At 37.0% G+C, this 17,117-nt stretch overlaps 1 protein-coding gene across 10 annotated transcripts in view; it reads right to left on the bottom strand.

Annotated features, from left to right (window-relative positions):
• The window catches only part of adgrb3 (adhesion G protein-coupled receptor B3), a 138,252-nt gene that overhangs the window by 29,712 nt on the left and 91,423 nt on the right, over positions 1-17,117 (bottom strand). For all 10 annotated transcript variants that reach the window (XM_042502385.2, XM_042502386.2, XM_042502381.2 and 7 more), the window contains 4 exons: positions 15,814-15,960; positions 14,715-14,790; positions 10,115-10,217; positions 9,606-9,649 (listed from right to left, as the gene is read on the bottom strand). In XM_042502385.2, the coding sequence (XP_042358319.1) occupies positions 9,606-9,649; positions 10,115-10,217; positions 14,715-14,790; positions 15,814-15,960 (370 nt within the window). The remainder of the gene's footprint in view (positions 1-9,605; positions 9,650-10,114; positions 10,218-14,714; positions 14,791-15,813; positions 15,961-17,117) is intronic.

Raw genomic sequence — 17,117 nt, 5'->3', positions numbered from 1 at the left:
ATTATTCCATCCATCTTGGGTCTCTTCATGATGGGTAATTCATATCAGCCTTTGGGCTGCACGGCATGTGTAAACTCATTGAAACGAAAAGAAAAATGAGTGTGTGTTTTCATGAAGCAAGAAAATTCTAATTAATCCTAAGTGAGACAAAACCTACTGAGGAACCTGAAGTTTGGATTTGTTAGTGAGGACATGAATGTGTCCACCTGCTAATAGGTCCACCTTTATCTATATGACTCTTATCACTGAAGCTAGTTGAACTTCGGGGATCCCAGAACTGTGCCTGTCTCAATCAGCTTGTATTCATTTTAACACAATTTGCATTTGTTGTTAGATTAACGCTAAGGGACCAACATTATTATTGCAACTGTGTTTATCTCAAGGTGCAACTACCAGGGCTGAAAAAGCAGCAAGCATAGACTGTAAATGCAGCATGCAACCAAGCTAGCAGCTAGTGTTATTGTTAGGTCTCCCCTCTCTTCCAAATATGGTAACATCTGGCTCCAAAAATCCAGACTGGAGACAGCCAAAATATCAAATTTTAGGCCTCAAAACCAAACACCTAGGGACAGCCTTAGGCTTTAATGTAAGTTTTGCATTGTGGCTAAATGTGGAATTACAATGTCTGGGACCATCACATGATGCCATGGGGCCAAAAAAAGACTTTTTCTCAATGACTTGCATTGCAAGAGATACGACTGTAAATTAGGGGACATATTTTTTTGAGTATCACAACCCTGTAAAATGTTTCACTATTGGGATTTTATCCATTTAGTTGAAAAACATTTTGAAAGTCTAGAAGAGCCAAATGATTAAATCATTCTATATTTATTCAAGCTAGCCAAAGGCTAAACTGGAAGTTATCCTATTAGCCGGCAGAAGTTAGCTTCTCGCTGCTGGAAGTCTCAAGTGCACTAATGCTATGGGCCCCACAATGCAGAGGGTTCTGGTGATTTCATACTGTGGAAATCAAAAGTATTTTTGGCTTAATGCACCACTGTATAACTTTCATAAGAATGAATTGGGGCCTGCCTCAAATGCTGTATCCAGTTCCCTTTTTACATCTAATGGGAGTCTACAAATCATTGGGCGATGTATTTCTGGCTGCATCCGATATGTTATGCTGCCTATGGTTTCTTAATTTAAAGTTAAAAATGGTGACAACTTACAACACGTGATTGCTGCTCTCATGTATCAATCAGCCCCACTAGGTTTACAGGTGAGGCAATAAATGTCCACAACAATTGAACAGAATCAAGTCAGTCAGATCTGAATATGAAACTACTGCTCTACCTCAAGGTGAACATGTGATTTACCCCAAACTCACATCCTGTGTTCTCAAACACACAAAAACAGCACAACTGCCTGCTGTCAAATAATGCATAGTTAGTGTCCTCATCAGTCCATCAGGAGTCTTTGCCGGAGTGAAGCTTAGAATTACTGTAAACATCGCCCACAATACTTCTGCCTTCCACTGCCCTTTAACAGTGTACAGAGATCAAAGTAGACAACCAGAGGTCCAGAGAAAAACCAGACGCCATTTAATTTCATTATAAATGAGTCCACCAGAAACAAAGAATGCAACGCTCTCGCCATTATCGCCTCCCCATCTGCAGCGACGACAGTTCTGTTTTGAAACCGACCTAAAAACAGAAGTCTTCTGATCAAGTGTGAGTCTAAGGAGCAAATGTGTCTATTTGAGGGTCTATGATGTGAAAAACTTTGACAACCGCTGATCTTAGATACAGAAATGTCAAAGAAGCTCAATGTGAGAGAAGGAAACCATTAGAGAGCGCTTTCAGCAGAATTATACCTTTAACTGAAAGATAAAGCTGGAGACATGTATTTAGAGCTCCAAATATATATCACCAGCTGCAAGTGCATTTACTGTCTACACAGTAAGCAGCTCTAAACTTAAGTAGATAAAACATGTTGATTGTAGATTCTTATGGTTCAACAGTTGTTTTTTTTAGTCTGATTCTAAAGAAAGCTGGAATATAAGTGGATCCAACGTGGCTCATGGCACTCATGTATCTTCTGGTATCTCTAATATAAAGATGTTTCAGAAACCTCACAATGGATATCCAAATCTTATGATAAAGGTTTCTCTTTTTAAGCTCTTGCCTCAGTCGTGTTTGGTGTGGCCCGTTTGGCTTAAATCCAGGATCTCCAGATGTTTGTTGAACCTGAAGCTGCAAACAGCTGCTTTTCACACCTTAACGCATAAATGATTAATATGCTTGTGTTCCACAGGAAATAGAGTGTTTTTGGTTAATTCATGGTATGAACTGTACAGTATTAAGTAATTTAAGATTTAACTATTGAGGTAGTACAAAGTGTCTTCTAAAGTTGTTTCTTAATTACATTCTTTAGTCTTATTTTTTAATATAGTATAATAATAAGTGTAATATTAATTTGATGTAGAGATGCCATAGGTTTGGAAATGCATGCACATGTGAGTAGCAGACTGACTGAATATGAAAAACTGAGATATAGTGTTGAAATTGCACTTATTTTTCTCGAAACAACGTAGGCTGTTCATGTGTTTTGTAAATGGATAAACATTTTTAGGATGTATTTACTTACACTAAAAAAATTGGGAAAAAATAAAGAGGTGTTGTTATTTGTAGTTTATTGTGCACTGGTTTTACTGGTCTGGCCCACTTGAGATTAAATTGGGATGTATGAACTAAAGTGAGTTTAACACCCCTAATATATGGCCTTGTATGTTCTGCAGTGTAAATCATCTAAACTGATTTGGACTTTAAAAGAAAGAAACACTTAATATTGTGAGTCTAAGCACATCTTTTCCTGCTGCAGTTATGCATGTTTTGCCATAAAGATTACAATCTGTTTGGTTATACTGCACCGTAAAAGGATACATATAATACTTACAATCGGCTAATATAATTTATGGCCTTCAAGTGCTTTAGAGAGGGAGCAAAAAAAAAAAGATAAAACAAGGAGAATCAAAACTTAAAAAGTAAAATAAAAATATCAGGAGTGATAAATACAGCAGCCAGTAAAAAGGCTGTGTGTTTTAAAGATGTTATTAAGAGGGGTCAAGATGCTGTTAATCCTGATGTGGCAAGTTATTTCAGGATCTAAAAGCCTTTAATGATGAAGGTTGTCCTCTTCAGTGTGAGGTTTGGCCCCCATAAGACTTTGGTGGATAATCTGAGAGGGGGATGCAAAAACATCTGCGATTAAAAAGTCAGAAAGACACTCATATGGCTTCCCATGCACTCCTTCCAAGGATTCAGAGGATTTTAAAAGCATCTAATTGCAGGGGAATGCCAAAAGGCTTGGACTTGCTTGTAATGTCATTCTGTAATTTTCATATTATGCAAGTTTAGCGGCAGCAATAACTAAAGAGAATTTATGCATGTGATTACAATGCTCAAAATCAGCTTTATTAATCTTCTCAAACCATTTAAAGAAAGACAAGTTTTAAGCTGAGACAGGCTGACAAGTAATGTGATTTAAACTCATGCTCAGTCACAGTGATACTAAATATCCAAGATAGAGCACATTAGTGAAAGATAGTGTGATACTGAAGTGAAAGAATATTTATTTTTGAACACTACAGGGAAGTTAACAGATCTAAAATCACTGGCCTGCATTTCATATTTTTCCCTCGGCACAGTGGTGGGATATTGGCAATTTCAGGCTTGTTTGATAGCTGAAAATATTGACATTTCAAAGAGTAATAAAAGTGTATGCATCTGACCTGTTTACACATGGTGCTTTGGAGCTGCAGACTTGCAGAGATGTGAAATGAAAAAATGATATTGGCTCTCTAGATGCTCCGATGTTTTATTTTTCTCATGGAGAGATCCATGTTTACTCACGTCTTTGTTTTATTCTTTACTTATTTATAGTCTTTACTACTTTAAGATAATCGCTGCCAGGTAGGGCAGGTTATCCTAAAGTTCTGCGGGTGCAACACCAGTCAAAACATGACAGTCCCAGACAATGCATGCCATTAAATGTTCTCCAGACCTTTGCCTTATGTGACAGGTGAGTAATTTAGCTTTTTTTACTTGCAAACAATGAAATGAAGATTGATTGGTCACTAATTATCTTGTCAAAACCTATTTCTGTTTCAGCATTTAAAATGACACAAGAACACATCTGCTCTATTGCTTGTAGTCATTATCACATTAATCATCATAATCTTCATCTTTATAATTCTTTACATATATGTTTTCTATTGTAAACACTTTGATTGTTTCTATTTCCGTTTTTTTTATGATGAATGCTTTTGGACATATAAATTGTGATGAAATGAACATATAATGACAGGTTTTGAAGTCAATTTCTGTATTTTTTCTTATGTAGGATATTCTTGTTTGTTTGTTTTTGTCACTTATTGTTCTATACCATCTATGCATGTTATGTGTGACTATCTGTTCTGTTTCTATGACATCAGGGACAATGTTGGAAATACGTGTTAACACTAAACATGTAATTTCTTGGATTGCTTTCTTATATCCATAAAATCAATGACTGAATCAATAAATTAACGTACTAATACCCCAGATTAGAAAAACTCCATTACATGTGAAAGTCATGCATACAAATATATTATTGATGTTATTATCCTAGGTTTTGTGTTATATTGTAAACTGTATATTGTGCTGTTTTTTTCTTGTACTCCTCATGTGTTGCATCTGGTTTTACTTCCTGTCCTGTGTGTTTTCCCACTGTAGTGATTCCCTGATCAGTTTCACCTGTCCCTCACTAGTTGCACAGTCCTCACCTGTTCTCACTTTCCCTCATGCTTTTCCTGTGTCCTTAGTTCTTCCTGCATTTGTCTGTTTCCCTCCTGCTACCCATGTCCACCTACCCCAGCTGTGTGCCGTTCCCCTGATTAGTTCCCTGTGTATATATACCTGTGTCTGCTGTTGCTCCTTGTCACTTTATCTGTAACCCTCCCTGTTGTTTCCACTGTGTTTGCTGCTGTCTTCATCCTTAGTTCTTCCTTGTGATCCTGATTGGTTTCAGTTTAGTTTTTGAATTTGTGTTTGATTTGTGCTTTTTTGTTTTGGTTACCTGCTTGTTTTTGGGGGAGGTTTTGGACATTTTCATCAGCACTAAAGCTTGCTTTTCATTTGTATGCCTGCCCTTTTTGTTCTGCATTGGGTCCTTATCTGAACTTATAAGTCACATTTGGATTAACATTACTGATGCAAACACTCACAACACAGTTTCACAGAAAAACATACAACTTCCTAACAACACATTACCTGGTCATGGGCACAAAATGTATTAAAATTGGGTGCTGGCAACACAAAAACAATGCCAATGTGAAGTCTGCACAGTTGCACTTTGGTTAAGTTTACGAAAAGAAAAACTATTGGTTAGATTTAAAAAAAAAAAAAAAAAAAAAAAAATTTTGGAAGATATTGTGGTTTTGTTTGAAATAACTATGCACGGTTAACTTTGTATGTATGTATGTATTTTGAATGAATGTTTCAATTACGAGCATTAGCAAACAAAAGGCACAATATAACTATCCTAACTATCCTATGACAGGGCAGCCATTTTGGGGTCTAGAAGAAGACAGTGGCATAATAAAATGAAGCAGGCAAAGCAAAGTGTTATTTAGTCATATTAAATGTGTTTCATATGTCTAGGGTGTTACATTTTTAAATGTTTCTTAGGCTTTGCAATGCTATCAGAGAATATGCAAGATGTTGCTTTGAATTTTGATTGAGAAAAAACACACTTGGTATCGATTGGTATCAATGATTAACTAATAATGTTAAGGATGATCAATTAAGAAAAGTGCTTAAATTTTGCAACCCTAGTAGTTATGTTAAGTCTGTAAAATCACCTAACTATGTTGAGTTTTGGTTTCACACGGAACACTGAGTCTCTTGCTTGAAACTCCTCGTTTGTTTGATTAATCCACCGTCCTTCCTGCCTGCCTGAGATCCAGATTATCTTTGCACTGGCATTGTTTTTGTGTTAATACCACATAATTTAAATAAATTTCATGCCCACCACTATGTAATGCTTTGTTAGGACTTCATGTCCATTTGTATGTATTTCTATCAGACTGGGCTGACATACGAGTAGTGTTTTAATTTTGTAGTTGTAGTTGAGTTTAAATCAAGTACCTCAGAAGTACCTCAACATTGTACTTAAGTACAGAACTTGAGAAGTCATTTTCCATCACTGCAAATGATTAATTTGAGTTACAATTATGCGACTCTTGTGTTCTCAAGAGGAAGCTTTTAAAGTCATACAAACTACTCAGAACCGGTGAGAAGAATTGTCTAATTTTATATCCATTTATTGTTCTTCTGAATTGTTTTGCTCTTTTGCTTTCCCTTAAATGGATGGATTTTAATATATCAAATTATTCATATTAAACCTTGAATCAGTAGATAACACGGAAAATAAAAAGCAGGAAAAATTCCAGCTGTCTCTCTTATTGCTGAAAAAAGAACAATACATTTACCCAGTTTTGCAGTTATTAAGATTTAACAGCGCCTCATTTAAAATGCACCCATTCTGTCCACTCTGTGTACCAAAATAAAGGCAAAAACAAGCACAGAAAGGCACTTGTAAATGTAATATGGACTCTATCACAATATACAGCTTTGTAGCAATGAACACAATGTTCTCTTCTCCAAATGGTCTTCCCAGCTGCTTACAGAAACAGACAAGTCACTAGAGTTTTTCCTGTTGTTGTCACATAAGAATATTTACGCCTCAGGCTTCAAGCCTCGTGGTGAAAGTAAAGCAGCAGATACTCAGGTGCGGCAGCTTTCTCAGCCCCGCAGCTTTACCGAAGCTGCCTCCATTGTTCAGCTCATATTCACATGTTCAGTATCTGGACCTGGACGAGTCAGAGGACACAGTTTTCCACTTGTGAGCAACATTTCCATTCTGCTAATTGTTACGATGAGCACTCTCTTTTGGTTTGAACCAACATGGCTGACAGATGGTGTATTACCCCCTCGATGAGTCCTGAGAGTGGCTGCTATTGTGTAATAGGACGAGCCAACTGTTTGAAATGAACATGATAATCATACCATGGAGTCATTCGGTGGTGCTCTGATTAAAATGACTTAGTGTAGATCCGGAAAAAAAAAAGAAATGCTGAAATTAAACACTTTGTTTGTGAAAGTCAGGGAAAAGAGAATGGAACAGAGATGTCCCAGTTGTATCTTTGCTGTTCAAAAATAGACCAGTTGCCCTCAAATACCATGATAGAGGACAGACTATGCACAATTCACATGCTATTCCAAAGTAAAAATAACAACCTCGTATAAGCTGTTGCCTGAGCTGGTTCACCCACAGCTGCTGTTTGGTTTCCCACAAATAAAAAAGGTCCAAAATATTTCAGGAAACGCTCATACAACTTCAATTACACATCAATTACACACTAAATAATTTGTCAAAGTGCTGTGTTGTGCGATGCCATACAGAAATTTGCATTCTTTCATTCTGTTTCTGAAAAAAAAAAAAAAACACAGGTTACAAATCAACAAATCTAAATACCAGATCAATCTTGAAATTCTAATGATCAAGATTTCAGTTCTGGTAGATTTGGCAACACTTACTTACATTACCACAGCGGTAAAGACCACTGGGGGATGCAATCATGCCTTGAGCAGTTACTGTAGTTTGTCAGAAATGCAACAGACGGACTTGTGTGTCTGTTTATAGCACATCCAAGCAAAGCATGAGCTGAGAGGATTCCCACATTCAATAATGTCTTCTGACACCAAATGTTTCCTTCTGATTAACAGTATGTGAGATGCATCGTCTCCTGTAAATCCTTTGTGCATGGATGTACCATTTGGATCCCAAATTGGGAAAGCAGACTCTTCCAGTAACAATTAAATCCACTACACATAGAGAGAGACAATTACAGAACACAAATATATATGAATGGCTATTGCTCAAAATGATCTGGCCATTAACAGTGTTAAAAACAAGGTTTGCTATGTTTAAAATCTGAAGGCTTTAAACTGTTAATAATTCAACTGCTATCTCCTGAATACTTGCCTCTGCTAAAGCAGTGAACCAGCCTCACTGCAGTGTAGCAACAGCACTTGAACTTGACTTTCTGCAAGTGGAAATGCTCCGACAACTTTGGTTTTATCAAGTGACGCTGTGACAAGAACACCGCTGTCAAATGTTAACAGTGCAGGTACAAAAACCGTTCCACTGCAAACAAGGTGACATCAAATCCACTTAAACAGCATCAAAACACCAAACTCAGGCAAAACAACCTTAACATAAAAGGGTATGTATCCTGTCAAGTGTATAAATGTATAAGGTGTGGACAGAATACTGACAGCATATTACATTAGACTGTAGCATAATCCAACCCAAAACACTAATAACTGTCTTAATAATGCTTAGAAATTGTCCCATGATCATTCTAAAGACCTTCATTTCTGCCGTTATGGTGTGGTGTTTCTTTTTTGCTAATGCAGCTGTGTTTTGTATATGTCCTAATGATTTTTGAGAGTTTTCCCCTCGCTATGTTACATAATTCTGCAGTATTTGTGGCTGATGCTCCAGCACTTGAGGCAGTGACTATCTGGCCTGTTTGTATCTGTCTAAGTTGCCTTAAAAAATTAGTATTTTTAGATGTCTGTTGTCGTCTGATGTCTGAGGCCCACACATGCTGCTAATTGGTTTTAACTCAACATTCTGTACTGTGGACCTCACTTGTATGAATGTCTCTCCAGCTGCACTTTTTAAAAGTGTACCTGTGACTCATGAGTGACTCATAATACGTTCTCAGGAGAGTTGACGAAATCATGACGGCATATGCTGGACACAGGAGCATTGCGATTGCAGAACCTTACAAACACTGACTCAGACACTGAAGCCCCTGAAAAACTCCACAAATGTAATTACCACAGGTTTAAAGGCATATTTCACCCCACTAATAATCATTTCTCTTTCAATTACTCACCCTGTGTTATGGTGCATTCAGAAGGAAAACTTGTTTTCTGTTTTATTATCCTATTTTTCTCGCATGCTTCCACAGTGAACAAAGAATCCAAAAATGAAGCTTGACGGATTGGAGTAAAAGTAAAAAACTATATCAAAACATTTGTTTAAAAACTCTCGCACAGCACCTGAAGTATACTCTAAGTCTCATTTGTCTACTTGTATGATCAGTACTTTTCAAACAGACAGCCTTTGCCAACAAGTAATTTAACTAAAAGTGAAAGTTATCTATGCACTGTGGTGAGTAAGTGATATACAAATGGTCATTCGGAAGGAGAAGTAATTCTTTAATTTAAGATGTGTTAGAGTCTAAGCAAAGACATCATACAGTATGCTTCACGACGGTTTCATCTATAGTTGGGCTTTTGTGGAGAGCTGTATAATCTCATAAGGCATTCCCATTATTTTGTCCGACCCGTAAAAGGGTTTAATGTTCAATTTTCTTTTGTTTATTTTCTCCGTCTCTCCAGCTTCTTTGCAAAAAAGTGCACAAGACAAATGTGTTCCTGACTTTGGAGACGAAGGCAAGACGCACACTAACCCAATTTCAGAGGCATAACATAAAAGTAATACACCAACATCAGAAAAAGTTAGAAAAGTGAATGAGCATGCCCACTTACATGATGGTGCTGTCCCACAGTGCGCAGTAAGGGTTCATTGTTCCCTGGAAGGCAAGAAAAGGACAAAATGTTTATCAGGTAAATTATGATGATAACTGATCATCATTATCATCCCCATCATCATAAATCAAGTGCATATTTGTCCTTCAATGTAGATCTTCACGGATCACATAAAGTGGATTACGGAGTGCACTATCAGACACACACACACTTGCTGACACGTTCAGACTTCCATGCCCTTTATCTCCAAGATGAATAAAAAGGGCTGGGATCATAAAAGGGATTGTCCATGTAATTATCTGACTGCAGTGCGCTCTCCCGACACTGGGCGCTTGCAAATTAATTATCGAGCCAATTAACCGCCATTGTGTTCTGGCTGATGGGAGGTTATATGTGCTGTGGTCATTGTAGCACTGTCAAGTCAACAGACAAAAAAAAATCTCTTTCTAGAGTTTATAAAACATGAATCTTTTATCTTTTAAAATACTATAAGTGACTGTGGTGCTTACATTTGCCAGGTGAGCCAGTTCAATCTCCAGGTGGGACTCGGTTGCCTTGGGCTCAGGTCTCACAGTCACAGCGATGACCTTGGAGTTCACAACTGTGTGGTTCCTGTGTCAAACAAAAAACAAATTAAAATGAATGGATGAATTCTTAGATGTTCCTATCACTAAAAGGTCCAGTGTGTAGCATGCAGGGGAGTATATTGGCAAAAACGGAATATGGAATATTCAGTATGTTTTCTATTGTATTGTTTATTGGTGTATAACCACCTAGTTGTGTTTTAGTTACCTTAGAATGAGCCATTTATATCTAAGTAGGTGTAGATGGTGACCACCATGTTTCTACAGTGGCCCTGAATGGACAAACCAAACACTGGCTCTAGATCGGGCCATTTGCATTTTTGCTTTTTTCGCCCAGTAGTTAACAGAAATTGTGATTTTATTTGAGTCCCATGGGTGTGAATGCTATATTTTTCATGATGTTTGAGCCCCTAACCAAAGGCAATTTTCTGTTGCTATATGAGAGACAATAACATGTTTTTTTTTTAATTTATTCAGCTTTTAAAAGTCACAGGGTCTGTTTATTTTGGAGAGGAGGAGATGTCTATGGATTATTTGGCTCCTGGTAAAAAAAAAAAACCTTGCCTAACAGCATAGGAGAAACACTGATTTGTAGCATGAGCTGCTTTATTCAGTGTTTTTACCTGTTTAAATCCCCTGGTCCATTTATTTTGAAGAGCAAGAGACCACTGCAGTAAAAAGGTTGTGAGAAATGAACTCTGGAGAAATTTTAACCGGGAGAAGTTTCAGCTTGTTGCTATCTGTAATCCTCCTAAAACCACTAGATGCCATTAAATCCCCCTAAGTCTTACACACTGTTCTTTTAATCGTCATTGAGGGTCAAATGCTCACTTTTCTAACACAATGTGGTAAAGTTGAGCTCATGCTTGAAGATTAACTGTGTTAGCATACTGTATATCCTTATAAATGTCACACATAGCTTATAGAAATAAAGGATGAGCAACATTTCCAGTGTTCAAAGCCTTAACCCTGATTTTTACTTCAAACACCTGAGGTGTACTTTTATGTGAAGAAGCATTAACGCTTCAAGATTAGGTTTAAGTGCTGAGTCAGTGAGACTTAGGTTGGATCTATAAAGACGACTAGTACCAAACCTGATTTGGGGTCTCTGAGAAGATTTGTGTGCATAGTTTGAATATAAAGTTCCCCTGTAATCTAACAGTCTAAAATTTAGAGTGCAAGTTTTTTGAATTCATTTTTAAACTGTTTGAGTATTAGACCAAGGTATTTTCTTTGTGCAGCTCATATTGAATACCAACCCAAATATCAAGGACAGGAGGATTTAAAAAGCTGCCCATTAGACGTCAAAACAGCCATAGAGGATGTTTGCCAGTAATGGTTTCAAAACATCTGCGCAGACCAGAAAACAGAAAGTGCAAATCAAAGGAACGCCTGAACCAAATGAGATGTGTCTTTGTATCATATGCTTTTAAAAATCTGCCATTATAGTCCTGTTTCAAAAACCATCTCCAGCTATTGTACAGTTGACGGAATATTTTTTCTTATTAGAGGATAAATCTTCTCACTAGGAAGAAAACTGTCAACTTCACAAAGGAAAGCAGAGGTGAGACTGCAGTAGTCCCCAGTCCTACCAGCACCACTTCAGCTGAAAATACCTGATTAAAAAAAAAGAAAAGTATACAGTACAAGTCAGTTTTCTGGACTTATTTTTAAATGAAAATCAGTGGAGTTCTTTGGTGCTCCACTCAAAGTGCACTGAGATACTTTAGGCAAAAAAAAAAAGATTTTCTTCCTTGAAACTTCACAAGTTTAAAATTTGGTAAATGGGTGATCCTTAAGTCGAACAGTTGCCACTTGATCTGCCTCTCCTCCTGTAAGTCTGGAGAGGGCGAGCGTCAGCATCACATTATAAGCTCCTCTCCACATGTGCACAGAGGGCTGCTGCTCCACCTGTGACAGCTGGCCTGGCCGGTCCTGGAATGACCGTTCTGTCCTTGGGACGTTAGTGCCAGGGACTTGTTGACTGGGGTCTGACACCAGGTGTTTGTTTGGGACATCCCGCTGTTTCTCCAGCCACTAATGTCATCCTTAATTAACCACATTTTCCATGCTACAGTAAATATGTTTCATTTACTAAATTAGAGTCAACACAAACACACTAATACATTTTACACATGCAGAAATCTGATGTTCGTTCGTACACAGCAAAATTGGAATAATGACTGATAAGTTTTCTTAAAGGTAAACTATAGAGGAAATGTCATTACTGATTGTAAAAGAAGTATCGCCAGCGAACATGAAAGCCAACCCTAGACAGGCATTTCGTCTCTCTATATTTGTGTTATTGGAAGCTACATACACAATTTTTGTAGCTTCCGCTTGGATGTGTGCTGTGTATAGTCCCTACCTCACTTGTTTGCTCAGCCAAGAAACAAAGCAAAATAAGAGGAAAAAATAAAATACAGACGGAGGCCAGGCTCTCTGCAGATAAATAAACCATCACACATTTCAAGTGGGTAATAAGTGATGACTGAAAGGGATTTGTATGAGTCTTTTGAGGATGCACAATAATATCAGCACTTTATCGATATATTGGCTTTAAAATGAAATGTCGAAATCTGCCAAAATGCTGAGTTCTACCAATATGACAAACTGATATCTTTTTTTGACTGACAAAATGAACATGTACAAAACATCAAGTATTTTTCTTATTTTGCACAATGAATTAATATTACATACACTGAAAAAAAACATTGTATTTCATGTCTCCATCTGCTGTCTCGATCACAACAAGAGTATGCGCAATATGATGTTAATTCCACTACAGAAGAGATTTGATGATCACTGGAGGTAGGAAAAATGTGGATATATATCAATATCAGTATCAGTTATCACAGATATGAGTTGTTATATATTTGCATGTTGGATATTGCCAAAAAATCCAATATTGTGCATCTCTACAGTCTAGAAATAGTTTGGGGTTTTTTTTTTTAGGGGATATTCTTCATAGATTACCTATAAAATACATCAACTTTAACTAAAGTAAAGGCTCATTTATGAGTATTAATGTTAGATACAAATACAGAAACAAATTGAGCCTTTTACCTTTAGTCTGTGTTCATTTTAACCCTATATTTGTGCATGTTTTGTGAAAGCTTACAGATACATAATGGTATGAAACAGAGCAGTACCACCAGAGATCATAAGGGTAAGTGTAATGTAGTTCAAGCGAGATACGACCGTAGGAGACAACAAAGACATTTAAAAAAAAGGTGGAACAGAACAAGTTGATAGTGTAGTGAAAAGGATTCTGCGTCCACATGTATTTAATGACCTCACAGACCATTGCCGTCTACAACGCTGCCTCTGTTAAACGGTACATTACTACGACCTCCTCCACTTGTAGTGCTATCTGTTGTATCTGTGCCAACTATAAGGACCCATGGAAGTATATATGGGCAGTGATGTTTAAGAAACTGAAGTTATATATTTTTGTACATTATTTATTTGAACTGTTTATTTCAGGGTTCCTACAACTAAAGGCAAGGTAGATGTAAGACTTTTTAAGACTTTTTTTTTATTGCCATTTGGAATTGAGTTTAAGGCCTTTTTTCTAATAACTAAACTTGAAGGGGGACAATTTTATTTTGCCCAAATGTTTATTGTTACATAAAACGTGACTTGTGAAAAGAAAAAGTTAGATTATCTACATCAAATGTTGAAAAAAAACTTTTAGATTGGAACACATGGGAGACAGTGAACATATTATATAATCACAAAAGTATTTATTTAGTTCACCAAAAGATGCGGGAAAATATCTGGCATTTCTGGACGGTTTTCTGGGAGATTCTGTGTTTCTCAATCTGTATGTGAGATTACACTATTTGGATTCCCATCATGACAACTTTAAGAATAGTAATATATTCAATTATTTAACAAAATATTTATGTTACCAGTTATTTTGAGACTATACAATGCAACATCCATAAAAAAAAAAAAAAAAAAAACAATGTATAAAATCTTAATTTCCATGTCTGAGCATTTTTTGGACCTTTGGAAAAGTAATTTAAATCAGTTTAATACCAGTTAAGGTCATATTTTTAGATTAAGGAATTCAATGCCTTTTAAGACTTCTTAAGGATCGGTGGGAGCCCTGCATTTATTTGTATTGTTTTAGTTTTTCTTGTGCTGCTGCTTTTGTTTCTTTTAAAAATGACAATAAAGATCTGATTTGATCTGATCTGATCTGATCTGATCTGATCTGATCTGGTCTGGTCTGATCTGATCTGATCTTATCTCATCATAAAGGGAGTATAGATAAGTTTTAACATGTACAGCAAAAGCAGTTGTTTTCTCTTTCTCCTGTTGAAACTCTGAATTTCACATCTTTAAAGTGGAACGTTTCAGGGACACTGGAGACAGACACAGTCTGGGTTAAAGACTTGATCTACTACTCTGAATAAAAATGGACACCTCTGCAGCTTCCAAAGGATTAAATCTGTCTCATATTTCCTCCGCCGGCAGACCAGAAAAAAAAACAGACAAGGAGATATATGGCCCTTACTTTGGTGAAGGTAGCATGAGTCCGAGAGTCTTGTAGAGAACTGTTCCCAAAATGAAGACAGGTGATCCTTCCATGTCTAAAGGAGAAAATCAACAACAAATTAAAACTATTGTCAGGTTTTTATGCTGATAAGTTTCTTTTCTATAGTGTCATCCAAAGTGACTATACATATGAACATTGTTGTTCGATTACTTAAAAAGTAAATATTCAAAATGCCCATACTGTATATATTTAATATTGTAGGCTTTGCCTTCCAGTACATGATGAATTATCACAATTCAGGGACATTTTTAATTGGGAGCAACACTTGGCTTCAATAAACATGCTTGTTTTAAATGCCAAAGCTGTTTCTGCCAACAACACTTAAAAAAAAAAAAATCACAACTTTTATTGCAGTTTTGTTGACTCCAGCAAGAGAAGTGCTAAAGTCTCCTATAGAATCAGCTTCTTCCACTGTCCAAATGAGAGTGGCTGGGATCAGGCACATGGCACACATTCCTAATCAATCCCTTGTTTTGTTATCTTTGATATATTCCAGATAAGACTGATTACACCAATTAACCAAATTGTCTGGCTCTGGATTGCGATATACAGTGGCGACTGGCAGTGTTTGAAAGGAGGCTGAAAATGCTGAGTGGACGGGAAACTCAGCGACTAAACAAGCAAAGGCCAGCAAACTGGCCGTGTTTAAAGGCTAGTAGCATTATTTCACTTTCCAAAAACAAGGGGTTGTGTAACATAAAATATTAAAAAAATACTTTCTGCATAAGACTAATGTGTCTGTGTGAGTCTCGTAAGTTTTCAGACAGAGCAATTCAACTAAAATCATCCAGCTTTTGCTGAGATGTTAAGATATTTATTTTCCGTTTTTTTCAGCAGCTGCCACTGAATCCATCATTGTCTGTTCACTATGCATTAATCCTATATTTCTACTACAGTTTTCTTTGAATATTCTAGAAATGTTAGCGCAAGTTTTACGTAGAAGTAAACTTTTGTACAGTACATGAAGACTATGTGTGTGTGGCTTTGAGAGTCCTAAAGAAAGATGTGCTAGTGTAGAGGTAGGATGGCTCAGTGTGAAATATATACGGTGCTCTACCTGCTGACTGGGAAACAAAGAGGCCCTTTGGGATGACCACTTTATCTTCAGAGTTCCTGGCCCAGTCAACCATGCCTTTACGACCCTTCATGGGGAAGTTGATGTCAGTCATCACAGACACTGCTGGAAGTCTCTGGATGCTGGCCACTGCAGAATTCAAACACACAGACCAACCAAGACATAGTGACGATCAATATACTTTAGAGTATTTATGTGTCTATAGCTTTCTCATGTAGAATTTACCATTCACAGGTACACACAGGTCACATGTGAACTAAAAAATCACTTTCTTGTTGAGAATCAAATGAGAAAATTAAGACAACTTTCATGTTTGTATGGTAAATATGCAGTGGGAGGTAGTTAGCGTAGCTTTGCATAACGACTGGAGACACAAAGAGACAGCTAGCTGGGCTCTGTTAAAAGGTAAAAAATGCTTCCTCTAATAATCGAGATATAACATCAAGTTTTAGTGGTTTATGTGCTGGACTATTTCTTGCCTGGCAGCAATGACTATCAAAAGAGCCAGCAGGACTATGGATCGAGCACAGAGCGGATTTTTAGAAGATATCGGAGCATCACCTTCTGCTCCCACTTTGATTTTGCACCAGGATCGCTCACACCATGTGTTCAAAGCATGCCCGACCCAGAATGCACTTGTGTCACTATTTTGTTATCACTGTTTTTGGTCAAAAATTAGCTCGAAAGCAGAGTTCGCAAAGTATTATCAGAGGTCATTCAGGACAAGAAGCATGGGAAGGAAGCAGACAAAAATGCACAACTCATGATTCGTTTGTCTGGTGTTTAAGCAAACGTTGCTTTGAGCAGGGGAAGAGTGAACGATCCGCTCTGCAAGCGTAAAGTGAAAATTGACACCACTCACTTGCTCGAAGATGGCCTAGCTTTTCCCTTTATTTAGTCTTAGTAAGAAAGCTGAAAAACACATTCCCCCAAACACTCAACTATTCCTTTAACCTGCTGTATTGATGGGAGGAGCTGAGGAGCTAAACATGTGAGTGATTTTTTTTTATCTTTGACAATATTTATAAATATATTTCATCGTATGTAGAGAGGGGTTTTTTTTGTGTTTTTGCTGAAAAGTTTCACTTTGTTGCACAAACGATTTTATGTCATAAAGGTGATGTAACATTGCCCTAATAGGTGTGAATATAAGAACAAGTGAGCTCAAACTTCCTTTTTATCTTTCATAAATTGTGACACCTCTGCTTTACTCTTTAAAAAAGAAAAATCTGTAACCCTAATATATATATAAAAAAATACCCCCTTACCTAAATTTGAAAGAGTTG

The sequence above is a fragment of the Plectropomus leopardus genome, chromosome 13, assembly GCF_026936395.1.
Source record: "Plectropomus leopardus strain MGB_pleo_1.0 chromosome 13, ASM2693639v1, whole genome shotgun sequence".
Classification (NCBI taxonomy): Eukaryota; Metazoa; Chordata; class Actinopteri; order Perciformes; family Serranidae; genus Plectropomus; species Plectropomus leopardus.
Note: the sequence above shows the minus strand (reverse complement) of the source record. Positions and strands in the feature narration are given on the sequence as shown.